General features: G+C 41.8%; 1 protein-coding gene across 7 annotated transcripts in view; it reads left to right on the top strand.

Annotated features, from left to right (window-relative positions):
• Positions 1–26,481, top strand: part of Adamts9 (ADAM metallopeptidase with thrombospondin type 1 motif 9) — a 171,487-nt gene that overhangs the window by 79,204 nt on the left and 65,802 nt on the right. For all 7 annotated transcript variants that reach the window (XR_008214349.1, XR_008214348.1, XM_052720258.1 and 4 more), the window contains 5 exons: positions 2,696–2,800; positions 2,968–3,135; positions 4,979–5,245; positions 7,506–7,667; positions 13,902–14,078. Coding sequence is in view for 5 of the 7 variants with exons in the window: in XM_052720258.1 (XP_052576218.1) it covers positions 2,696–2,800; positions 2,968–3,135; positions 4,979–5,245; positions 7,506–7,667; positions 13,902–14,078 (879 nt within the window). In the remaining 2 variants the exon portion in view is untranslated. The remainder of the gene's footprint in view (positions 1–2,695; positions 2,801–2,967; positions 3,136–4,978; positions 5,246–7,505; positions 7,668–13,901; positions 14,079–26,481) is intronic.

Below are 26,481 nucleotides of genomic sequence, written 5' to 3'. Positions count from 1 at the left end.
TAAAACTGGAAAATAGTGGGGAGAAGGAGAGCTGCTAAATCCTCAAAACTCCCCACGTAGATTTTTACTAGATGTCGCAGTCTCCTGTGCTCACGAGGTCATTGACACCTGTATGTGCCTGTGGTGTGCTGCTGAGAGTGTCTCCTCAACACTTCCAAGTGCATAACTTGGAAACTGGCATGGTGAGAGAACATGCCACACAGATACCAGCAGGGGCTATAACTTCAACTTCGCTTACTGATTGTCAGTGGTTTCCAACCTAGGAAAGTGATAGAGAAACTTTAATAATTTGAAATTATTTCACTATGAATAACACCCAGAAGTGAATATTGGAAAATTATTATCTGGTTCTGCAAAGAATTTTTCTTTAGGAAAGTCTCAGGCAGCCTGGCTTCATTCTTTATAGCCAAGGACAATCTTGCACTTCCGACTCTCTTGCCTTCTACCTCCTGAGTCATTAGATTCCAGACGTGTGCTGCACTGGTTTAAGCAGTCCTGCATATTGAACCTAGGATTGCATGCATGCTAGCAAGGACTCTACCCACTAAGCTACATTCCCACCCTCATCTCAAAGAGATCTTCCAAGGTGGTGCTTGGTGAGTCAAGTTGTAAAAACCATCTACAATTCACTTTCACCTTCCTCCTAAACATCCAAACATTATAATTCAGTAACACATTTCAACTATATTTTTCGGCAATTATAGTCAACCTTTGGCAATAGGTTCAAAAGTTGAACAAAAAAAAATCAATATAAGTCTTATTAGCACTAACTGGCTATATGAAATGTGAGATAATTATAGGTTTTAATGTCATTTGTAAATTTTTTGCTATATATCATTTATTAACTCAGTAAAATTTCTAAATATGCACACAAATACAAGTGTCTGTGTGTAATGCTTGTGTGTGCAAACACATACACGTACACATGTACATAGGCATGTATGCATGTGTACATGAGTTTTTTCCCTCATGAGAACATACTACCTCACAAGCTCACTGTTCTGTACATTCCTTGATCTTGGTATCATTTATGAAAAGAGAAGATTTGAATTTTCATATCAGATTTGATAACTGCTAAAGACAGATTTGGGCCAAGACTATACTCAGAACTCATGTTTTGAGAAAGGCCTTGTATAGCCAACTGATTGCCTCTGTGCTAAGCACCCTCGGTTGGGGGCATATTACCATGTGTCATTTCTGAATGAAGAATCACGAGGGGTGAATATGGTGACATTGATCGTATTATTGTTGCTGATCAATTAACCTAACAAGTACTGTACCTGTATAAACATGGTTTTATCATTTTATAAAAATGTTCAAAATGACATGGAGATGGAGGAAGGGAACTGGCTCTGTTGGGAAAATTCTTGCTGCACAATCATGAAAACTTGAGTTCAGTTCCCCAGCACCCCTGCAAAAGCTGGACATAGTGGTGTGTATCTGTAACCCTGAGGTAGGAGGCAGAGATAGGTGTATCCTTGCAACTCATGGGCCAGCAAGCACAGCCAATCAGTGAGCTTCACATTGTGTGAGAGATCCTGTCTCTAAAATTAAGGTACAGAGTGATTAAGAAAAATAGCCAATAAACACCCTCTGGCCTCCACATGCTCACATGTACATACACACAAACACACACACACACACACACACACACACACACACACACACACACACACACACCACATCATCATTAGTCCCAAGAAAATGTCAGTCCTCACATCAAGAGAAAATTTATCAATTTCTTAGAGATTCAAAACAGGATTTCTCACTCTCATTCAGGAGTGTTCATTTATCCATAGACTCCCAATGGCTGAAGCCTATGGACACATTATTTACTTTCTGCAAAAATCCCTTAGGACTCTCTTTGGAGCACAGGCAAAGGAAAATGCCAGGCATGGAGCCAGGTAGTAGAATTTTCACGCCATATGTAAAGTTTTAAGGCAAGGAAACATCAGTGACCTTCAATCTCAGGCCACCACAGCACTTTTGCTCCAGGTCAGCTGACTCTTGGGCCTTTGATAACTATGTATCAAATCAAGGAGCTATGTGGAGCTCCTGAGGCTGGGAGTGATTATAAACAGGTGTGCTCTTTTGTTCTCCACTCTGTAAATGGGAGACTAGTATCTATCCACAGATGATTGAGTTCACTACAGCATGTCTCTCTGAGTGACTGACTGAGGGGCATTATGTGAATTCCCCCCAATGGCCTACAGAAAATTCCTTTTGTATCTAAGGTTGACCTTCAGGACCCTGGGTGTTATCTTTAGGTGCCCTGGGAAAACAAGTTCATGATTAGCAAGTTTTGATTAGGAAACTACCTGAAATGTGAGAACACAATTTAGCCTTGAGAATTTTTAAACATTAACAGTTAATAATTTTTAAATGATATCCTGCTTTTTCCAGACATGCGCACTCCTTCACAGTGTTCCCTCTTTTTCTATGAGCAGGTGAATAAACAGGGCTTTAACGATCATTAAGTAGACCCTGCCCTGTGTTAAGGCATCCAGAAAATGATTCAGCTTGTATCCCTCTTTGCCATTGAAGAGACTGGGGCTAAGAGCGGTCCTGGGACTTGTAGAAACAGGCAGAAATCAGAGTGCTTAGATTTCTTGGTACAATGTGCTTTCTTACCATGACTGTGTATCTACAAACACAGGTTGCCTTGAAGGTAAATGTTTTCTCCTTTCACATCTAGGACTGTGAACTATCATCTTGTCATCCTCCCCTGTTGGGCCCAGAACCAAGGAGAAATGCACACAGTGTGCCCAGAACCCAGTGGCGATTTGGGTCTTGGACTCCAGTAAGAAACAGACTGGGAGAAAACTGGGGAGGTGTGCAAGGGAGACAGCTGTTCTCTGACATGACTATAGAAAGGGGGCTAAGGACTGATAAGAAACAGGACTAAGTGAAAAACGCCAAGAAGCCATTTCAAATGACATGTCTGTGTCGTTTCACTCCAACACCCAGTGCTCAGCCACTTGTGGAAAAGGAACCCGGATGAGATATGTCAGCTGTCGAGATGAGGACGGTTCTGTGGCTGATGAGAGTGCCTGTGCTACCTTACCTAAACCAGTAGCCAAGGAAGAATGTTCTGTGACACCCTGTGGACAGTGGAAGGCTCTAGACTGGAGCTCCGTAAGCGTGGATTTTGAGGGGTTGGGGAGGATTGGAAGATGAGGGAGGATAAGAAGTTGAAGGGTCCATGTTATATGAATGGGTTATATTTCAGAGTTGGACTTGAGATTTAAATTAGCCTGTTCCATATATATGTATCTAGCTAAGTATAAAAGGAATCTTAGTCAACTGCGCAAGGAATGCACATTTAAAAATATGTATATCAGTATCCTGTCTGCTCAAGTGCCTCTCCTGCTGGGCTAACTGCAAATCTCCATCTGTAGAGCTCTGTTAGTGGGTAGTAGACTGACTTACCTAGCCCAAATAATGGCAAGGAGAGGGAGACAGCTGGGGTTCTCGGACTTTGAGTCTGATTGCCCATGCATCCTGTGATCCCTCAAAGGCAGGTGTCCCTTGGTTCCCTTCCAGGACAGCCATGGGGACCTTCTCACAGTCCCATGAGCCCAGCCTTCTAAGCATACAAGCCCCATCTGCATGGGCTTTTATAAAAGCAGATGAACCTTCTCTTGAGGCAACTTCTGTTCTCAGCCCTTCATCAAGCCCAGAATCCAGGAAGTAGCTTAGGTTAGGTGAACAAGAAGGGTGAGGAGACACAAGATTAGTGTTGCAGAAAATTTCAAAATTTGTGTATGAGACACGGAGTCACAGAGCTAGGGAGAAACCTAGGCCTAGTCATTTATCGGTTGCCTGGTTTTAAGCGATTTAAAGTCTTTGAACCTCATTTTTCCTCTGCTCTTAGAAGAATGGGCTGAGGAGATGGGTCAGTGGGGAAGAGCACTCTGTGCCAGTATGAGAATCTAAGTTTAAATTCCCGGCCCCCATGTAAAAGCTGGCATGTTAGTAAACTCAGTGCTCGGGAGCAGAGAGAAAAAGATCCCAGTGACTCCCCTGAGCTCACTGACTAGCCACGCTAGCTGAAAATGGAGAGCTTCTGGTTTATGAGAGACACTGTCCCCAGGGAATAAGACAAGGAGCTACAGGTGGACAACACTGGTCATTCTCCTCTGACCTGTACAAACACACACACTAACACACACACATATACCATACAAATGCACATACACGTGCAAATAAAATTGAATAGGTGAATAAAATTGTATTTAAAAAACAAATGAAATGATCACCCATTTTATAACATTGTTATGATTGAGATTTATATATGTTGAATACTTAACAGAAAAGTAAGTACTCAACAAATGACAAAAAAAAAATTCTCACTTTTATGCATGAAGTGGGAGAGAAAAGCACAATACTATCTATGTGGTGCCACGGGTACTATTGAAGACAGGCTGCCCCTGAGATGGGAGGTTCTTGGCTTGTTCAGGAAGCTCTAAGTGCAGTATATGGGGAATAAGAGAACAGAAGAGGAAGTACCCAGAGGCTCCGTAATCAAGTGCCTCGCAAATCAACAACAAGGAGTTTGAATGTTATTTTAAGTGAGCTGGGAAGTCACCAGATGGATGCATGAGTTAAGTGGTAATGGGTGGCATTTTGTCACACTGGCAAATGACACATATGTAGAGCATGTCAAGTCCTAAGCAGAAGTCCAGTTGATAACTATTATATTCATCCTGACAAGGGAAGGTTATGCCTTTCTTGGACAAGAGAAGTGAGGGTAGAAACAGATGTGGCTGGGATCTGGATGTATCTTGAATGCTACATTGACAGCATTTCTTGGCAAAAGAGATATTAGATGGGAATAAGAGAAAGCAGTCAAGGATGATTCTAAGACTTTAAGCTGGGCACCTGGGAAAATGTTCCGCCACCTGAAGAAACATATACTCAAGAATGTAACTCAGACTCACAAATGATAGCCCTTTTTCTTTCTGAATATTCAACATAGTGTTCCGTGACTTGTGGGCAAGGTAAGGCAACCCGACAAGTGGTATGTGTCAACTACAGCGACCACGTGATTGATCGGAGTGAGTGTGACCAGGATTATATCCCAGAGACTGACCAGGACTGTTCCATGTCACCATGCCCTCAACGGAACCCAAGCGCTGGCTTTGCTTACCCATTTCAAAACGAGGACTTCCGTCCCCGGAGTGACAGCCCTAGCCGCACCCACGTGCTTGGAGGAAACCAGTGGAGAACCGGCCCTTGGGGAGCAGTGAGTATCCACTTTGCCTGCTTCTCTCCTACTTGGGTAGTGCCCTAAGGAAAACAGACTAGAATTGCTTCTGAAGAAATTTGCCTTTGAAAGATTATTGACACATTTGCAGTCAAGCTGGGCGAATACAATGGCTTCATTGCAGTCCCCGGAGAAGAGCGCCTTTGTAGTTGGAGGAGGGGGTGTCACTTCTGGGTGACAGTCTTCATGGCTGAACTGGGAGGGGGGCAGGCAGGAGAGGGGGCAGAGAAACTTTTCTGAGGAGGAATTCTTTTTTCTTTCTTTCCTTTTTGGATGCTTATTTATTTGTGCATGTGTGTGCCGTGGCATGATTGTGAAAATCAGAGCATAGCTAGCTAGGGCTGGTTCTCTCCTTCCACTGTGTGGGCTCAAGGATTGAACTCAAGGTATCAGGCTCGGCAGCCAGCACATTAACCCAATGAGCTAGCTCCCAGACTAAAAAGGAGTTCTTAATGGAGGCAGGTGGCCTTTCCCCCTGCAAACCTCAGTTTCCTGTCTGTAAGAGAAGGACAACGTTGTCTTGCTTTCTCTAGTTTCCCAGTGAATGGAGATGATTCCAGAATTGCTTTGTGGTTCACCAGCTACAGGATGAAGGCCAGCAACGACGGATTGTTGTCTTTAACACAGTCCTTATTATTGTCCTTTCATCTACGAAAGGCATTGAAAAAGATGTCAAAAGAAAAAAAAATGCACTTGGATGTTTTGAACTGTTATGCTGGATAATTTTTCAAAAAATGCATTGTGGAATACTGAAACACTTGATGGAATTCCCGAGGAGAAGGGTGACCACAGATTCGGATAGCCACGTCATTAGAGGGGGTGTGCTGACCACTCTGGGGGTCTTGTTAGCTTTTTACTTTCAGTGTCCTTCCAGCACTGCTAATTGTGTTCAATTATTTCTGAGCTAAAAGGAATTAGATGTCTGCTGCTCCCCACAGTGAGTGTGAATGCAGGAGAAATACTGGCCTGTGAGTGCTGATTGGATTCTGTATTTGGACCCCTCAGTGTGGCTCTCGGCTTTGTGTGAGCCAGCCCCTTGCTTCTCCTCCTCTCCTGTTTCCTGCAAGCCTCTCACTTAGGAAAGCTTCCAGTTCTGAAAACTGAAGGATGATGGGGGAGAATGTGTCATGGTCTTTCCTGGTTGAAAAAAAATTTTTAGAATTTGCATGTGTATATTTTGGTGATTCTATGAAAGTTTTGTTGTTTGGTTTGGTGTTGTGGTTTTGTTTCATGGTTTAGTACTGTTTTCATTTAAGTCCATTTATAGGGAGGATATATTTGCTTCAGGTTGAATGATTCTGTCCTGAGGCAGAGTCCCCAATCAAGGAGGGTTAGTTGGAGAAGACTGCATTGCTTTGGAGACTCAATGAGTATAAGCTTGCCAATTTTACAACAAGGGCCATAATGGAAGGTGCTAGAAAATGCACTAGCTTAAGGAAGTAAAGAATTTCTGGAAAGAGAAACACTCCACCTGTAGATTCATAGGAGAGCTATGAGAAGTGTGCGTGGGAACCAACTGAAATGCAAACAACAACAGCCGTTCTAGAACATTCCAATAAAATGGCCTGAAGAGAGAAGTGTGGGGATGGAAATCAGTTAAGTTCATTGAGGAAGTGAAAAGCAAATAAAATAGGTCTTACTATCACCAGCCACTCAAACAGGGGTTCTTGTAAAGCGGGGGAGATGATGGGACTAGTCACCTACTAGGAAGTAATGTCTAAATGACATTCTGTGGTACCTTTATGGACACACTGAATGAGTTCATACAGAAGCTCGATTTCCACAACTGGCAATTCATTAAGTATGAGTTAACCTCTGTGTTGAAAGAGACTCAAGCATTGGTTCTAAAGGAGCTCTTGACATGTTAAAAAAAAAAAAAAAAAAGTGTCCACAAACTACAGTGCCTCTTGACACTTCTGTCCCTCTCAGAAATGAGGACAAGACACAGGAGGGCAATGAACAGGGTTGCACTGAGGGCTCTATAAACATTGTCACTCATAAGGGTTTCATACCTCCTGACGGCCTGGGGAAGGTGAAGAGAAGCCCATCTCTACCGTCCAGTCATTTGCATGTGTGTACAAAATGAACAACCCCACCTTGGGGAAGGGCCCAGTTTCCCAGCTCCCTTTCCCCACTGAGTATGAAGACTTGAAAGCAGTCTCTGTCATTTGCCGCTGACCTTTCAGCCAGCTGGTTTATGTGTGGTGCTGAGGATAAGTCTGCTGTTGTGTGTGCTTAGTGTTCTAGTACCTGTGCCGGAGGGTCCCAGAGGAGAGTTGTGGTGTGTCAGGATGAAAACGGATACACGGCCAGTGATTGTGTAGAGAGAATCAAACCTGATGAGCAAAGAGCCTGTGAATCTGGCCCGTGTCCCCAATGGGCTTACGGCAGCTGGGGAGAGGTAAGAGCAAACCGTCGGTCTATCTGTCCTTTCTTGACTGGCTACTATTGTTTAATATTTTATTTTTCAGAACTAGATCTAGGAGGAGTGTCTAGACCTGGGATTCCCTAGGAGATTTCTCTTAGTTCTATCCTGCTTCTTAAATGCACTTACTGCTAACAAGAGAAGCTTGGCTATGTAGGAGGTAGAGAATGAGGAAATACTGTACATAAATCTAGGTCTAAGTTGTTTGTTAGTTACCCTCTGATGGCTAAGAAATGAATGCTTCTAAGGATGGAAATCACATGTTAAAGTAGCCCATGGGAGTCTTGCCATTTCTGTTATACTTTTGGGTGCGCTCTTTCCCATGGCAGAGTGCCTTCCAAGATTTCAAATTCCTCACAAAACCAGAATGGGTGTTATTCCTGTCACAGACACATTGAATGAATGATGAGCTGTATAGCCTCCTGTTCTCCAGTTGTGATTGCTGTGACTGTTAGCTTTGTAAAATGGCCCACTTTGCCTGACAAGTGGTAACGCGGTGTTTGGAGTGCATAAAAACAGGTCTATTTCCTGGCTATGTTTTTTGTTTTGTTTTGTTTGTTTTTTAAGATCTAATTACACCATTTTCCCCCTCCCCTTTCCTCTTTACTTCAGGCCTTCCCATGCATTCCCCTGTTCTCTCTCAAATTCATGCTCTTTGTTTCTTTTATATATATTATATATACATTTAATAACCCTAAATATGTAAGTACAACCTGCTCTCTCCATACATTGTGACTTGTATGTATATGATTTCAGGGATGTTCACTTGCTATCAGATAACTAATTTTGGTGCTCGACCCTGGGGAAGACTCTTTCTCCCTCCTGCTCTCGACATTCATTAGTTGCCCATAGTTCTTTGTCTAGGGTTGGGGTCCTGTGAGATTTCCCTTCCATGTTAGCATGTCTGTTGGTGCCATCCTTGTTCAGGACTTGTTTAGGCAGCCTTGTTGATGAGATTCCATTAGCATAGCTTCTCTGACATTTCTACGAGATGAAATCTCACAGCAAACATCCTGCTCTTCTAGCTGCTACAATCTTTTCCTCGCTGATCCCTGAGTCTTAGGTGCATGAGCTGTGTTGTAGCTGTATCAGTCAGGGCTGGGCACCACATGGCCACTTGTTCTCTGCATTTTGATTGGTTGTGGTTTTCTGTAATGATTGCAAAGAGATATTTCTCCGATGGTGAGTATAAGAATAAACATTTAGTAAAATCAGCAAATCCCTACTCATCAGGAGAGAATGACTGTTTTTAAAATCTGCAAATGCAAAAAATAAGCAAGACAGTTGGTAGCCAGTGAAAAACAGAGAAGACACTGGCTGCACCAAGCTTTCAATGTAGGATACATTCTAAAATCTCTTTTAAAGATCCAAGACAAGTCTCAGATTCAAAATCACTTCCATTTCCTGTTTCATTTTCTACAGATTGTTCAACTAGGAATCCTGCTCTTGGATTTCTTCCAAAGCAACATGACTATGTTGATATGTCATCTGATGTAATTATTGGAATAAATGACTCTTCTATACAAAAAAAAAGAATAAATATTTAGAATGAAGTTAGAAGGTATGCCTCAGGTAGCTGGTGTGTTTTGAGTTCTATACAAGATTTCCTTCTTCTTGAACAGACCTCAAGTCCAATTAGTGAGCTGTTGGTTACCACCAAGGTGTGCATGCTGCTGCTGCACCCTTAGGGATATTGTCATGCTGGATACTTTTTAGTATATAGGTATCGTAGCTGGGTAGGACTATTGGTCACTTTCCTCATTTGGAAGGCTGCATGACACCTCCTGGTTCCATGAAAGCGAGTTCTTAGGGAGGAGGCTTTGAGGTCAACCCAGCTTGGATCCTCTGGATCCTGTTTCTGAAGTACACGGGGTTTTCAGCCCATGTACTTATCTTCCATCTCTGGGAGGCAACCAAGGGTGACAGCAATAGCCTGTGTTTTGAGAGTCTCTTAGACAACTCCAAACCAACAGCTCAAAAGAAGGCTTCTCACATGTGGTGTTGGGGTACTGTTAGATAGTCCATAGCTATTGGAGGAAGCATTGTCGGCCCAGTCAATATATGTAACTATATATGCATATGTATATGTATACACAGCATTGTCGGCCAGACAATATATGTAACTGTATATGTATATGAATAATGTATATGTATATGTATACACAGACTTGTCAGTATTTTATATATAATGTTAGGTAGATTCCTTATGACTTTTCCAGACATCTCTACTGTATCTTACCCTCCTCTCCACTTCTTTATATCCTTCCCCTCTCCCTAATTAAAGAATCCCCTTTGTTCCCATTTCCTCTACAAATCACTATACCCTGTTATTCCCCTCTCTACTGCTTCACCCCGCCCCCTACCAACCTCTGGTCCCTTTTAAGAAACACAGATAAGAGAGAGAACAAGTGACATTTGTCTCTCTGGGTCTGAGTTACATTTTTCAATTTGATCTTTTCTAGTTTCATCCATTTACCTGAAAGTTTCATGATTTAATTTTTCTTTATAGCGGAATGATATTCCACAGTGTATGCGTGCCACATTTTCATGACCCATTGTCTGTGGAAGGACTTTTAGGTTGTTTTCATTTTCTACCATTGTGAACAGAGCTGCAATGAGCACCATGGAGGAAGTGTCTGTGGAGTACGATGGCCAGTCCTTTGGGCGTATGTCAAGGAGGGATAAAGCTGGGTCATGTGGTAGATTTATTTTTAGGTTTTTTGAGGCTTCTCCATGCTGCTTTCCATCTGGACCAGTTTGCAATCACACCAACAGTGAGGGAGAGCTCCCTTTTCCTCAAATCCCCTCCAGCATTTGTTGTCAGTTGCTTTATTGATTTTTGCCATTCTGACTGGGGTAAAATGAAATCTCAGTCTTGTTTTGATTCTCAGTTCTCTAATTGTTAGGGATGGCGCACTTGGTTGAGATATTTCATAGCCATTTTTCCCTCTCTCTCTCTTTTTTTTAAGAACTCTCTGTTCAAATACCAAGCCAACCTTTTTTTTAAAGTGGGCCATTTCAGCTTTTCTTTTTGTAGTTTAAGTTCTTTGTGTACTATAGATATTAATTCTCTGTCAGATGTATAGCTGGCAAAGATTCTTTCCGCTCTGTGGGACTCCTCTTCGCTTGGCTGGCTATTTCCTTAGCTGTACAGAGCTGTTTAGTTTTATGAGTTCTCACCTGCCACTTGGTGGCCTCAATTTCTGGGCAAATCGGGTCCTATTCAGAAAGTCCTTCCGTATACCTGTATCCTGTGCCTATTGCCTTTTGCTTCTGTTATTTCTGGTCACTTCTACGCTTTAGATTTTACAAATAGGTCTTTGATCCCTTTGGAGTTAGTTTTTGTGCAAGATGATAGATATGGGTCTAATTTCACTTTTTTTTTCCATATGGACATCCAGTTTCCCCAGCATCATTTGTTGAAGATGCTTTCTTTTCTCTAGTATATATATTTGGAATCTTTGTCAAATATTACATATTAGATGGCTGTAGTTAAGTGTCCTCATATTCAGGTATTCAGTTTTGTTCCATTGGTCCATATGTCTGTTTTTGCATCAGTAAGTACCTCTGTCCCCATGTTTTTTTTTTCTTGTAAATTTGACCCAAGCTAGAGTTATCTGAGAAAAGGGAATTGAGAACATGCCTTAAAAAGACTGTTCTGTAGGCAAGCACGTAGGGCATTTTCTTAATTAGTAATTGATGTTGAAGGGCCCAGACCATTGAAAGTGGAACCATTTCTGGGCAGATGGTCCTGGGCTATTTAAGAAAACAAGTTAAATAACCCATAGAGAGCAAGCCATGGCTTCTGCATCAGTCCCTGCCTCCAGGTTCCTGTCCTACATGAGTTACTGTCCTGACTTCCCTCAGTGATGGGCTTTTGCCTCGAAGTGTAAGATGAAATGAACCCTTGTTGCTTTGGTCATGGTGATTTATCACAGCAATAGGAAAACCTAAGGCAAGTGTCATAATGTTTTAATTACTATGGTTCTATAATATAACTTGACGTCTAGAATGATAGTCTATCCAGCATTGTTCTTCTTGCTCAGGATTATTTTTGCTACCCAGTGTCTATTTTTGGTAACCTGATTTTTTAAAACTGCTACGAAGAATGAGATGATGATTTTGATTGGGATTGCATAGAATCTGTAAATAACTTTTGACCGAATGGTCATTTTCACAATACCAATTCTGTCAATCCATGAACATGTTAATGGTATGTCTTTCCATTTCCTAGTGTCTTTGTCTTTTCCTTCAGAGACTGAAAGTTTTTATTGTAGAGGTCCTTTACCCCTGATTAAGTTTATTCCTAGATATTTTATTTTCTTAGAGGGTATTGTGAACGGGAGTGTGTCCGAGATCTCTTCCTATGTATGCCTGGAGGCTGAAGGCCATAAAAGCTGGGGTGTAACTATTCCAGGGCACTGAATATGGAACTTGGGTTACATCTGGGGAGTTGAGGAGGGTGCATGGAGGGAAGGATCAGGCAGTCTCACCAGCTAGACCCTGGTTCGGGATATGCAGGATCTGGCTGGACCTAGGTACGACCTTTATCACTTTTGTGATATTAACAAGTAACGTAATTTAGCCCAATTTTCATATCACTATCTATAAACTGGAATAATAATAGTACCACCTGCATAATATTTATAACTATTATATGAGACAGCATCCATTAAATGCCTAGCATGTAAACTTCAATCAATCAAATGATACTGTAATAATGCAATAATAACTTACTTTATTAATAGTAAGAATGATATGCATTGGTAGTAGTAGTGTTGGGCATTTTGAGCTCTTGTTATACTTTATAGCAGGACTTATATGCATATTTATGTTACTCAAAATTGCTCTCTCTGATTGAATGTGTAAGGGAAGTACATACTTAAGGCTCATTGAGTTGTTCTGTCTTGACTGTTTACCACATAAAGCCTGAAAATTAACACCTGGGAGACCACAGCACAAAGAGGAAGAAAAAAAGACACAGAAGGTGATGGGCTCATTAGTCCACATTCTTGTGTCTCATCATTTCATACGCATAACCTAGAAGTCACAGGCAATTGACCCAGGAATTTTTGTTGACTTTCACTGATGTCATTCTGGGCAGTGATACTGAGGAAGGAGGAGAAGAGGGGCTTTGAGACTCCTGTGATGTGAGTCTTCCCAACACTCTGTAGTTTTGTCCTGTGGGATCCATAATTAGGCTTCTGTAGTTGGATCCAAGCCAGGTGAGTCCACGCCTTTGCTGGGATGTTTTCAGTTATCACAGACTGACCCGTCCAAGTGTTGTGGGAGAGCCGGCCTTGACGCAGCAGGGAAACTCAATGTCTGTGTTCCTGGATATGAGTGAGGCAACACTGTCCAAGAAATACAATTTGTTCCTGTCTCACAAATGAGAATCCTGCCAAGAGTCAGAACATCAGCTAGCATTCATTCCCATCATGCTGTATATTCCTCCTAGAGGACAGTTGTACTTGTCCTGAGGTTTGAAGATAGAGTTAAACAGTTGAGCATCATAACTGGAATAAGAGAATCAGCAGAATTGCCAGAATGTGTGGGTTTGTGTAAAACTCAGTCCTTGGATTAAATCCTCAGCAACATTTAAAAATAAAACTTGAAGTTGGGCTTGGCTGCTCATTTCAATAATCCCAGCATCCAGGAGGCTGAGATAGGAGGTCAGTCTGGATTACAGTGAGTTCCAGACTAGCCTAGACTGCACAGTGAACTTTGTCTCAAAACAAAAACAAAGAAATTACCAACTACCAAAAAATAAAATAAAACAGGCCAAGTCATTATCTTTTTTATTCAATGTTGAGTAGTTTCAGGTTATTTTTTAATTTACTGGTTTTTGTATGCCTCAAAGAATTTTGTCTTAGCTACTGGTTAATGGATCAAGAGTGATTAACTTCCCAACCTTCATTTTATATATGGGGCAAGTAACTGTGTTCTCAACCTGATGAGGTGAGCTCTATAAAAAGAAAAAGTTCATATTACAGATATAAAAGAAGCCCTCACTGAGGGATACTTCATATTCACAGGAACCACGGTCCATTGGCCGTATCATTGTTGGCAATTTGCCTTGGCTCTGTCTGTCAGACTTAGGCTGCCCAATGCCGTAATAAAGCGTAGCCAAGAAAAGTTTCCTGTGGGGAATAGACTTTGCCATGTGCTATTCACACAAAATCACTGGCGCGTCCTTTGTCCCTCTTCCAGTGTACCAAGCTGTGTGGCGGAGGCATGCGGACGAGACTGGTGGTCTGTCAGCGGGCCAACGGTGACCGGTTCCCAGATTTGAGCTGTGAAGTTCTTGACAAGCCTCCGGACCGTGAGCAGTGCAACACACAAGCTTGCCCACAAGACGCTGCATGGAGTACTGGCCCTTGGAGCTCGGTACGGCCCTAATGCTTCATGTTTGTTACCCAAACTCTCAGACAATGTTATGAGTATTCTGGGGCATGCCTTCCTAGCCAAGAACTGTCACACCCATGAAAGCACCCTTGATACTGTGCTCTGAAAGCCCTCTTACTTTCTCCCTGTTACAGCACGGTAGAATTAACACTGTACGGCACTGCCGAAGTGACTCTACAGAACACAAATACCTCATGCAGGAATGGTGCCCAGAAGTAGCATCCTTTGCCTAGAAGAGCTGTGTGTATGTACATTGATAGTGATTTAGAGAAATAGCCCAAAAGGAGCCAGTCTTTGCTTTCTAGGCTGTGGTAGCTCTGGCTATTGGAGTAAGGTTCCTGCTCACTGAGGCTAGTGCAATTTTTTTTCTTCAACTACTAACATTTGCTTCTGCGAGCCTTGGATATATATATCTTCACACAATCAGCATAAAGTCTATACCCACCAATAGACGAGTCATGTTGGAAATATAGGTGCCCAGCAGTGTCGTCAGTGACCTATCACCTTCCGAGGTATCTGGAATCTCTTCCCTGTCCCCAGACAGGAAGTCCATCTGGGACAAGCTTTTCCATTGCTCCTCGTTTTCCTTAGCCAGCAGCTGACACGGCAAGGCAGGTTTCGCCATTGTAAATACTATACAAACTTCTGGGGCAGCTCTTAGCAAGCAGATGGATTAACCGTGTCAACACAGCACATTGGCTAAGCTGTGACAAAAATATGGAGCCAATAGATCTGATGTATCTAAGTACAGTAAATATTCCTATAAGCACATTAATCACAATGAAGCTGAAATCAGTGTTATATAAAGTCATTTCCAGAAGCCCCATTTTTATTCAGTCTTGTCTTGGAAGGTCTTACTCAATTCTAGTGCCAGGTGAAGAGCAGAGTAACTAAAGTAGCATGATTGACACCCATTGATGCTCCCAAAGTCAAGGGTTTCGGCATCAGTGACTGCATCTGCAGGGTGACCCAATCAGTTGTAAGGCTTTTGCACACAGCAGAGAACTAGAAGTAGAAACATGGCCTCAGACTATGCTCTTTAGCTAGGATGTAGGCTTTTGTTCTAGAGTGTAAGAAAAGTTACGGTGTCACATCTATAGTTCTCTGGGGATATTTTGTCTTCAACACCGGCACCTTTTCCAGATGAATGCTTTGAAGGTTTGAGGTAACATTAGGACAGACAGAATGTTCTTTGAAAGCCCCAATTTCTCTGTGATTGCTACATACTACTGTCCATGAAATGTTCCTTCTCGAGCCCACGGCATACTCACTCTGGGTACAGACAACACCAGACCTAATTCCCCCAGCTCCATTCACACTCTCAAAAGTAATAGGCCACTAGTTCTAAAGTTACTGGTTAGGCCTCTGTGAGACACTCCTCATTATATAGCCTTGTGGTTTGATGAAGAAAAGAAATCTGTGTTTTCCTTCTCCAGATTTTAACCCTTAAATCATCTCATAATTATCTAAAATAAATTTTTTTAGGAAAATAGAAAAAATATATTCATAGTGAGTTATAAAATATAGTGCTAGGGATGTATCTGTGCATATATATATATATATATATTCACATATATGTATGTGTATGGACATACATATATATGCTAGTTTCTTTTTCTGGAACATTCTCTCAATATATTCCCCTATTGATAATTTAATAGCTTAAATCTTTAAATATAGGCTGCTGATTGTTTTAACTGAAAACATAGGGCATATTTAATATCGCTGTTCTTCTTGGGGCTACATACAGTTTTCTAAACTATCAGAGAGGCAGGAAGGCGAGTAGAAGTTCTGAGCCCTGGCATCTGCAGACATGGATTTTAAAGGAAGCTTTGCTGCCTGTGTGATCTCATAAAGCGATTGTTAGTTTGACTTTCAGACTTCAATTCTTCTATTGTCTTAAGAGAAAGGTCACTTTTGCAAGGCTTTTAAACTGTGATTTTTTTTTTAAAGAACCAAATCAAAAGAATTTTGTTTAAGTAGATAGGCAATTTAAATATATTGATTTTATGTGCATGTTAGCGAGCAATCATTCAGACTCTAGGATTTTGATTTTGATTATTTTATGTTTATTTACATGGATGCTTTGGTATAATGTCTTAGGACTTCTACATTTCAGCATACCTCAATGACTCCTGTTTCTAGCCATGAACTCTTTTTATGGTGCTTTACCATTGGACCTACAGTAATGTTAACAAGTGTACAAAAGAGAAAAGTGCATTTGAGGTGCTAACATCTTGCTTCTGATAGAAAGCAGCTTAGACTGACTAGAGGCCAGGGTGGCCATGACTCCTCCAGCAGGTTGCTTTGGCTCCCAGGGACTCCCACACATAGACACTGTCACATCGCAAAGCAACAACTGCTGTGTGATACAGCCAAGGTCAAGTGGAGACAGCTTACGTCACCACTGCCTATGAAGGAGTATTTGAGAAAGAAACCCCAAATCATTGTTGCTACAACTTCCAAAGTCTCCACAATGAAACTTCTTTGAATTTAATATTCAAACAACCCTTTCAGAGAGACCATTGGTTCTGATTCGAGTCACTGCAGAGCTAAGACTCATTTTTGTAACACTGGTTGCAGTAACTCATGCCGGTGACCCAGCACTCAGGAGACTGAGTCAGGAGGATCACCTATAGTTTGGGGCCGTAAGTTCCAGGCCAGCCAGAGCTACAAGTAAGACTCTGTCTCAAAAAACAAGAAAAGAAAAAAAAAATCATGCTTGAGAAAAAAATACCACAAAATTTTCTTTTCTGGCCTTTAAAAAATAATGTCCCTGGACCTTAGTTTGTGAAACAGTGTTCTTCAGCTCTGTTGAACTATTGAGCCAATCCCAAAAGCACATTGGGTAATCAATACATCTATGCTATGAAAAATGGGGTCAAATTGGAAAGAGAACCCTATATTGTCAAGGTGAAGTAAGAAATGTCTTGTAAATCAGGAACATTCTAGACTGAGCAAATCCATCTAGAGGAAGAAAGTCACGTCACTGTCACCGCCACGTTCCCAGGACAGTCTGGTGACGTTTCTTTTTGCATTGCCCTGTGTTTCTGTTCACTGATCATCTTGTAGATGGCGGTTCTTCTCTACAGAAATTGCTTGTTTGGGTGTTTCCATGACAACTCAAAAAGTGTTCTCTGAGCCTTTGAGATCTGTGCTTCTGGACCTGAATGATGAGAGATTATGTGCTTGCAAGGGAGCGATGCTTTTGTTTCAGCCTGGCAAACTTCAGTACTTGTGTCTACCTCATTTTCCTATCACACTGTGCAGTTTCTATAGGTAGAGAGAGAAAATGTTTGACATCAGTGTTTTACAACCTCATTATATCACAGAAAAAAAAAGAGTATAAATATCACAACCGTATTTTCTGAAAATAGTTTTAAGCAGCCACATTTACGTATGTCTGAATGTTTTGAGTGGTACAGATTTATATGTCTTTATATAATAAAGCATATTTATTTTTCCATGTTATTTAATTTCATAAGCAATGTTTAAAAACTAGTGTGTGAGAGACAACTATGAAGGCAAATAGGCTATGTGAATTAGAAGTGAATGTATGTTTCTTTTCATTAAAAAAATATATATATTTTAATTTTGTAAACTTTCTCTATCACCCTCCCCCTAATTCTGAGTAGCCATGTATTAAACTTCATGTCATTGGCTAGGCTAAAGTGTGCGTTTTGAAAGGTTACTTTAAAAGAATTCTGAATCAGAAATGATGACGAGTTCTACAAACAAAAATTTGTGAGGCTTAATGTCGTGTTGGGTAGCTTTTTCTTCTCTAATAATGCTGTCTTGATTTGTTGAGTTTCAATGACGAAGTCAGAGAGCTCTGTTTACTGAAGTGGAAGATACTGGGAAAGCGTACCCGGAAGACAGACAAAGGTGGCTAGAAGAGAAGATTCTAAGGCAAAGCACCAATGTGTGCACACGGAGTCCACCTGGGTCTCTGCTCAGACAACCGCAGATGGCTTCCGTCTGTCACTTTCATTTGCTCTCCTTCAGTGTGCTTCAAAGAGGAATCATTATTAAGAAAAATAAATATTATAGCAATGAAGGTGGAAGTTCCAAGACAGCTTTCCCTCTGCAAAAGTCTATATCCAGGTGATAAGGCCTTGTTCCAGCCTCCATTTCATCCCATTGTTTATAGTAGTGCTGACCACACAGAAGATCCGAAATAAGGAGAGGGGGATACTGGTATGAGTCAGAGGTTTATAAAGATGTGACAGCAATAGCATTGCCACGTAGATGATGATAGCCAGAGCTAACCTTCTTGAGCATGTCTGTGTTGGTGCCAGTCTTTTTGCTGTCCATGAGGGGAGCACTGTGACACCACATTACATGTCGCTATAATCTGCTTTAGTGACAAGACCTCTCGTGGCATGTGCCAACTCCATTCATCCTATTTGGGGAGACATAAAACAGGTTATGCTCAATGAATTATGAGACTTTGGTTAAGAGATTTCTAAAATTCAAATACCACCCACCCTGAACAAGACTAAGCTAATTCTGACATTGTGCATTTGAGTCCAACAACAGAAAATCTTAAATTATTGGTGCTGTCAGCAAATTCCCATAACCAGGAGTTCCAGAAATGTCATGTAAACTGTCTTAAGGTAGGCATTGGCAAAAACAACCCTTTCTTTCATGTTAAAGGTACCTTTTTGGCCAGAGTAGGGCAATCATGTAAGATTTCAATTTGAAAAAAAATGCAATTAAATATAAAATTTAAGTGATATTTTTTACTAAATGAATATTGCAGTGCTTTTAAAAGATCCTCACTACCTGTTGGCTTTGTTTTGAAGCAACATCTCGCTAGAGCCTAGGTTGGCCTTGAACTTCTGATCCTCTTGCTCAACCAGAGCTGGATAGTTATTGTTTCAGATTTGTTTTCAAAAGACCATGACATATGAAATTGCATTTTCACTAAGTACAGTAGAGATTAGACTATCTATCAAACACCCCTGTCTGGTGTTCGGAGCCATCAGAATGCTTGTCTGCATCTACTTACTAAAGAAAAAACTCAACAGACTGTAAACATTGCTTTTATGTTTATGGTGACTGTATGACCATGTCACCTCTTTGGACTGCTGTTTCATCATATCTTTTGACAGCTTGTTCTGGGTGGCTTAGCAGATTTCTATTCTTATGTATTTAAAAAGCCCAGAGGTGGGAGGATGTGCTCCCTGGGGAAGCTATGTCCTCTGCCTGACTCAGGAGTTGTCCTGCCATTGAGGAGCAGGATGAAAACCCTGGAATGTGGAGGGGGAAGTAGGGGTTGCATCCAAGAGTAATTAATTGGCTGGGAGGGGATCCTGGACATTAGCAAAGGCTTTTTCCAGAAGGTTTGTCTTGGGGGAAGAATGTAAAGGAATAAAGATGTCACCTTGTTTCCTTCCAAATAAAAGCAATCCATTCCCTAGCCAATATTTTCAGGGTGCCTACTGTGGGCCGGGTCCAGTTATAGATACTACAGATACAGCAAGGAGCAAATCAGAGTTCTGCTCTACAGAAGACAAAGGGAAATCTTAGAAAATGGAGAAAGCCAAACTCATGTAATCAAAGGCCTGACACTTCTTTGACTGGCAGCTCCACCAGTTAAAAATAAAAAGACAAGTGGCTACTAGAACCCACGGCTTCACTGTTGCTGATGATATTCACTCAATAAATAAAAATGAGCAATCCTATTAGATGTGAAGTTGTCCAATCATTTTTAAATAGGCACCCAACACTGTGGAAACAGAAGCCTAGTTGTTATTGTTATGTTTCGTTGTTTAAGTCCTGTCCTAGAATCTGCCCACATTAGATCCCACATGTGGCTGATCAGTCTGAGACCCAGAATCAGTGGAGGACCTGGCTTTCTGCCCCCTCTTTACTGGAACTCATATCCCCTTCGGTATTTAATAGAGGCCGATAAACAGATCTGGAGCCCGTGGCTTCGGCACGGTCTTCTCTGCTCTTTACTGTTCCCCTGCAGTGGAATTGTTGTTGTGAACAGTTTTCAAACCAAAGCTTCCCTTTCCAGAAGTAAAATGGAAAACTGGCAGCTAAAATGAATGTGTACAGTTGGTAGTAAGGAAAATAGAGCCCATCATTCCTGTCCAGATCTGCATCCCATTGATCCACAATCTGGCAGCATCCTACAGTGAGGAAAATATTCTGTGTTGCTGGTTTCCAGTATGGAAGTCATTAGTAACATGATGCCAACACTAGACACATACATTGGACCTGGTGGCATAGGCTTACAATCCCAACAACAAGGGAGTTTGAGGCAAGAGAATCCCAAGTTCAAGACTTCAGCTTCTAGCTTAGCGACAACTTGTCTCAAAGGTTTTCTCAAAAGGTTAAAAAGCAGTTGATGATATATACAGCTCAATGGTAAAGCATTTACTAGATGGGACCAGGCCCAACATTGTATTCCGATACCACCCAAAACAAATCCTAAACACTTACAATGTAAATAAGGGACAGAAAGCCTCATTTTTTAAAGACATTTGTAAATCTATTAGCCATAGTCACCCTAAATTTTAAACAACTTCCTGTAGCTGGTGGCTACCATACTGGATGGACAACCAGGCAACAGCATATATTTAACAATTAGTTATAAATTAGGCAAAAATCAAATTTATAGAAGTAAACTTGGAGAAAACTCCTGTGTCAGCACTGAGAGGCCCCTACATAGCATGTCCCTGGTAATTAGCATTCTCTTGCCCTTCTTGTGATTTCAGCTGGGCATTAGAGAAAAGAGGGGGTAATGTAAAGACAGACAGTCAGAGCCAGCTTCCTGGGAGGACTAACTCCAGCTTTTCATTGTCAAAGCAGCTGTTGAAACAAACTCTCCTCTTCTGTGTCTCAGTGTTCAAGTTCATCGTGGCAACAAGTTCACTTAAGGAGAAAGACATTTACGTGTGCAGTGGGTTGGAAGGGCAAGCCCTGATTGACACCTTTAGGGAGAAGGTGAAAACTGAAAGCACCAGGTAGCCACCTTGTGGAATCTAGAATTCCAAGGGATCATTGTCCCTTTGAAGGGAGAGCTTTAGGAAGACAGCCTTTCCATATTCTCTGAACCCAGTAGGTGACAGTGAACAGATTAGCTTGGCAGGACTCCATTTCAAAGACACCTCAGGAGATTCCCGAGTGGTGCTGATCTCTCCTCCTTCGCTTTGGTTATCTCTGCCTCTGCCAGCCCCATCCTCTGTGGTGTTAAGAAAACCTCGAGGGGTCCATTCACAGTCAAGCCTCAAGCTGAAGAGTCCCCTCCCCCCACCAAGTTGAAACCCAAGCAAAAGCATTCCCTGCAAAGTGAATAATGAGGCCCTCCATGAATTCTCGTTCTCAGTGGCCAGACGTAAAATCCTCCACACACATTTTAGGGTGACATCCTGAATTAAGATGCCATCCAGAGGGTGGACTATAATCAAGAAGTACTTATCAGTCTTACACTCATTCCCAGATCATCTAAATATTAAAACAAGAGAAGACTCAAGTAATTTTGCCCCTAAGCCACTTCCAAAACATCTCAAACAAACAAAATCAAAACCCTCAGTCATCCAGAAATGACCTGATAACTTGATTGATCAGGAAAAGACAAAATAATCATAGCCTGCATCTAGGCCAGGAGAAGGCTGACACTGGTAGTTGGGGGGCTGAAGGGGTGAGGGGGGTGTTAATATTGGTGGCTGGGGGGACTCTAGATGAGGTGGTAAAGGGGATTATGCAATTTTTCTGTATATTTGAATTTTACAAAATATGTTATTCTTAAACACTTATTTAGACAAATATGTTCAGACTGCCTTTTCCTTCACAAGTGGGGAGAGAGTGATCTGGACTTATTTCAAGGCATTAAACTTTTGGATAAATTTTAGGAGCTGTTTGTAATCACACTTTGGCCCTGCAGTGACGGGAAGAGAGGGGGTTGCCCCTCCCACCCAGGACACAGTCTTGCCTATCTTACTTAATTTGCTCTCTCCTGCTCTCTCTTCCTCCCTGCCCTGTGCAACTGAAATAGAAGGCCTCTGGGCATCTGAAAAGTGTGCCTTTTATGTCTCCCTTCCCTATGGAAATCCCAGCTTTCTTTCAATACAGTCCCTGCTCACAAATTCTAATAAATATCACAGCCCCCACCCCCTTGACCCACCCTTACCCAAAGTCTAAAAATTCCTTGGAAAACAAAAGACTTTTTCCAAAACTGTGTGCTGACTGTTTTCTTTGAGCTTAGTCAAAACCCTCACCCAGCCAGCTTACCTATTTCTGCAGTTCCATATGTGGGACACTGATGAAACCGTGATCTCTTCTTCATGGTTGCCTTGCATCAGATGTGACCTACCTAAGAACCCCTTAGGTGGCCAGTCACCAGCTGATGTCAGGAAGGAGCGCTGTCCTCTAGAGCTTGTTTCTGTGATTGAAATCCTGTTAAATGTGCTGCAAGGGATTTCGTGCTGTACAAGGCATGTTCTTTACAGGGCAAGGCTCCCGATTTACTAATCGAAGTCCCTAACTTTGCAGGAGCAATACCCACATGACTCTATAACTTCCATTTATCAGGAAGGCTGTGTGCCCTACCCCCTCAACATCTGTTCAAATCAAGCCAGTTCAGGGAACTTGAAGGACTTCCCAGGAGCCTGAGTATGAATCAGTGATTCTCACGTGTGGCTGGTTTTATCCCTCAATGAACCTTTAAGCAAAGTCTGGAGACACTTTTGATAGTTACTTCTGGGAGTGGAGGTTCTTTCTCCTGGCATCAAGCAGTTGAAAAGGAGGGATGGGATTAGTCATCCAGCCAAGACAGGCTAGCACGACAAAATTTTACCTCACCCAGTAACTTAAAAGAGGGCTAAATGGAAGGGTCTGGTAAAAAGGAGTCATTCCCATGGCAAGTCTGTGGACTGATGGCAGGGCTATTGGAAATTCCTCTCCAGAAAGGTGACAGTCCTGCTAAACAGCATTCTGAGATCCTAGGAAGCCATCCATATCTGTCACCTCCCAACAAGGTTTGCAAGGATAAGCTGACAGTAGCAGGCTCCAGAAAGTGGATTGTCTAGCCAGACTGAGAATTTGCAAACCAGGAAAGAGTGTGCTACTCATCCCAGAGGTGGGGTGCACAGGGAGCGCGTGGGGTAGAGGGTAGTATCAGTGTGTGCTGATGGGGTCTATTATGGTGAGAGAAAGAAATTTCATGTGGCAATTCTGGCTTGAGTAATCACCTTTCTAAACAGAACAGGGACAGTGTGGATGGGACTATTCCTTAACATTCCAGGACATTTGATGTAGTTCGTACCAGATTCACTTTAATTAGATGTTTCAGCAATGACAGAACTCTTCCCCGCCCCCCACCCCCCATAAGAGCCCAGCAGCATTTAGCATCTGGTGAGGTTTGAATGCCACATTTGAATATGTAGGATGCTGTGTGGGAAATTTTTTCAAAAGTGAGATTAATTCTAGTGAGCCTTTTGTCTGGGAAATGAGTGAGCACAATTCTGACTAGAAACTAAGATAGCAGTGCATAGAGCAATGTATATATTTTAAATAAGCATGAATTAGGCTTTCCTCAACTTGACACTTGGGATCAGATAACTCCTCCTTGGAGGGCATCCTTGGAGAATGCTTATCAACTTCCTTGGTCTCTACATACCTGGTTCCTATCACGTACCCTCTACATTGTGATAACCAAAACTGTCTTCAGACATCACCAAATGATGGGCTGGATGAGGATAGCAAAATAACCTGCCCTATAAATGTATTGATTTCTCACTGCAGAATTTGGCTTTTCATATTTTTTTATGAACATTGGGTCAGTGACCTTCAGCATTTCCAAAATATACTTGATACCAAATCCCCACTTTTAAATCAATAAAGTCTTTGAGGTTGTGCAATTACTCTTTTTCTCTTCTCCAGGAAGAGAAAGGTTGTTTTGTACAGATGACTAAGTTTTCACTATTATGTGACCTTGGGACATCGGTTATTTCTCGGGTGTTTTTTTAACCCATTAGAGGAAACTACTCAAAGAGTTGGCTGTTCAAGATATATGACGTTGACTTGACTTTCTCTGTACATGAATTTCTGGGAAAGAGAGTTTCTGAGTTCCACTCCTCCAGATGAACACATTTCTCTCTTTGCAAATCATTGCTGCTTTAGCAGATGGCAAATGCTATATATCTACCAGCCCCCCCACCCACGCCACAAAACTAACAAATATACTCAGACTGGAAGGTGTAATTTTGAGATCATAGAGGCAGAGAACATTGTAGACGATGTATTTCTTGGATCCAAAAGGAAAATCTTATTTCCTCTCTTTAAAAAAATGTCACAAATATGACCAAAACTCTAGACTCTCAAATGCCTACTGTTTGACATTGTGCCTTGACATTGCTAACTACACAGTTCATACTTAAGAATTAAACAAATGCATTACAAAAATATCAGAGGGCCTGGAGAGATGGCTCTGTGGTTAGGGGCACTTGCTGCTTTTCCAGAGAAACCTGAGTTTGGGTCCCAGCAGTCAAACAGCTCACAACTTCCTGTAACTCCAGCTTTGGGGGACCCAAAACCCTCTTGTAGTCTTCATGGTGACTGGCAAACGGTTGGCACACATTCACATAAACATGCACACACACACACACACACACACACACACACACACACACACACACATAACTAAAAATCTAAGAATAAATCTTCGTAAAAAATAATCACACACACAAATTCCCTTATGTTTTCAGTAAATTTGTGGTTTTGTGTTAGGCCACATTCACCACTGTTCTCGGCTACATGGGGCCCCAGGTCTGTGTATAACAACCCTGCCAAAGTGGTATCAGAGCTGTGAGTCTATTGGAAGGGAAAAGCAAACAAAATAAACCCAAGATACTGCCATCAGCCTAAGAAATTGCATAGTGGGACTTAACATGTAATGAAATATGCATTTCCCATCCCCCCAAATTTGACGGATGACTGGAGAAAAGCAGACATTCACACTTGACTCTCCATGAGATAAATGGATGTCATTTTCTATAGTTAAATTGAACCTTAAGTTATTAGTGGACTAACTACGTCAAAAAAGCTCTTTAAAGTTAGAGGGTCTAGAGAAGTAGCCCAGTAGGCAAAGTGGTAGCCCTGGGCTCCAATCCTGATGCTGCATGAACTGGCCACATCAGCACATTCCTCTGAGCTCAACACTCAGGAGGTAGACACAGGAGGATCGGGAGCCTAAAGTTATCCTCAGCTACCCAAGGAGTTCAAGGCCAGCCTGGGATGCATGTGGCCACGTCTCAAATTCATTCATTCATTCATTCATTCATTCATTCATTCATTCATTTTAAACATCAGAATTTTGACCTTTGAGTACATATAACCTTGCCAGTAATTCAAGGTTAGGAATGTAACATGCGCAGATGTTCCCTAAAACCGATGAGCAATGAAGCCCCCGTTGTAAATCATACTTGCTTGACTTAATGTGCTCCTAAACAGTCTCCAGTCCGTGACCCATTGGCTGTCTTAAACTTCTTGACTTGGCACGCTAGGTACCCATCTGTAGTTAACCAGATGGACTAGGATGGGGAAATAATAACAAAGAAACTCAATTTTTGGACCCGTGAGATGAGCCATGGCCCAGATCATTTGTGTTACACATGATAATCCACATGTAATCCTGTGGAATACATTTGGTTAAGTCCATTGTGCAGGTAGAAAAACTGAGATACCAAGAAGCTAAGTATGTTTTGCGATATCATGTGTCAGGAAGCTTTGGGTGCACATCCGATGGAGTCCAAAGCTCTGGGTTTTGAGCTGATTCAAATCTTCTGAAAGTTCCAGTAAGGAGAAAAACACCCCTTGCCCAGGTGAAATGGTCTAGCTCTATCCTTGCTTTTGAAAATTCCTTGAGGTTGAGTCATTGAGATCTGAATGTTCCCCAAGAGTGTCTTAACCAGGACCTACTCTTCTCCATTTTACTTACCATTAGTTGTAAGGAGCAGAACATTTGCATTGTTTGAACTGGATCCTTTTTACACTTCACTTGCTTTAATAAAGTTGTCTAGGGACCTTGGAAATTGAAATTGGTCACCCAGCATTCTCTGAGCACTGACTTTGAAATGGCTTCATTTTTTTCCCTTTTAACAGCACTCTGGAAAGCTGAGGGTTCCTGTGTCTGTCAGGAAAGGTCTTGTGAACTAAGAATGAGCTGTCTTTTTGGATATGGCCTGATCCTAACATCTAGAGAATTAGCACCTTACCAAACAGATAGGTGTACTAGGGGCAGTTTATCAAGAGCTGGTAGACACAGGCCTAAGATTCACTCCACACAATTCAGTTACAAAATCTTGGGCTCCCTGCTGGCTTCCTAGTCCTGCATAAACCTATATTGGTTCTAAATGAAAACGTACTTTTTAAA

The sequence above is a fragment of the Peromyscus californicus genome, unplaced genomic scaffold, assembly GCF_007827085.1.
Source record: "Peromyscus californicus insignis strain IS unplaced genomic scaffold, ASM782708v3 Scaffold_6__1_contigs__length_162567912, whole genome shotgun sequence".
Classification (NCBI taxonomy): Eukaryota; Metazoa; Chordata; class Mammalia; order Rodentia; family Cricetidae; genus Peromyscus; species Peromyscus californicus.
Note: the sequence above shows the minus strand (reverse complement) of the source record. Positions and strands in the feature narration are given on the sequence as shown.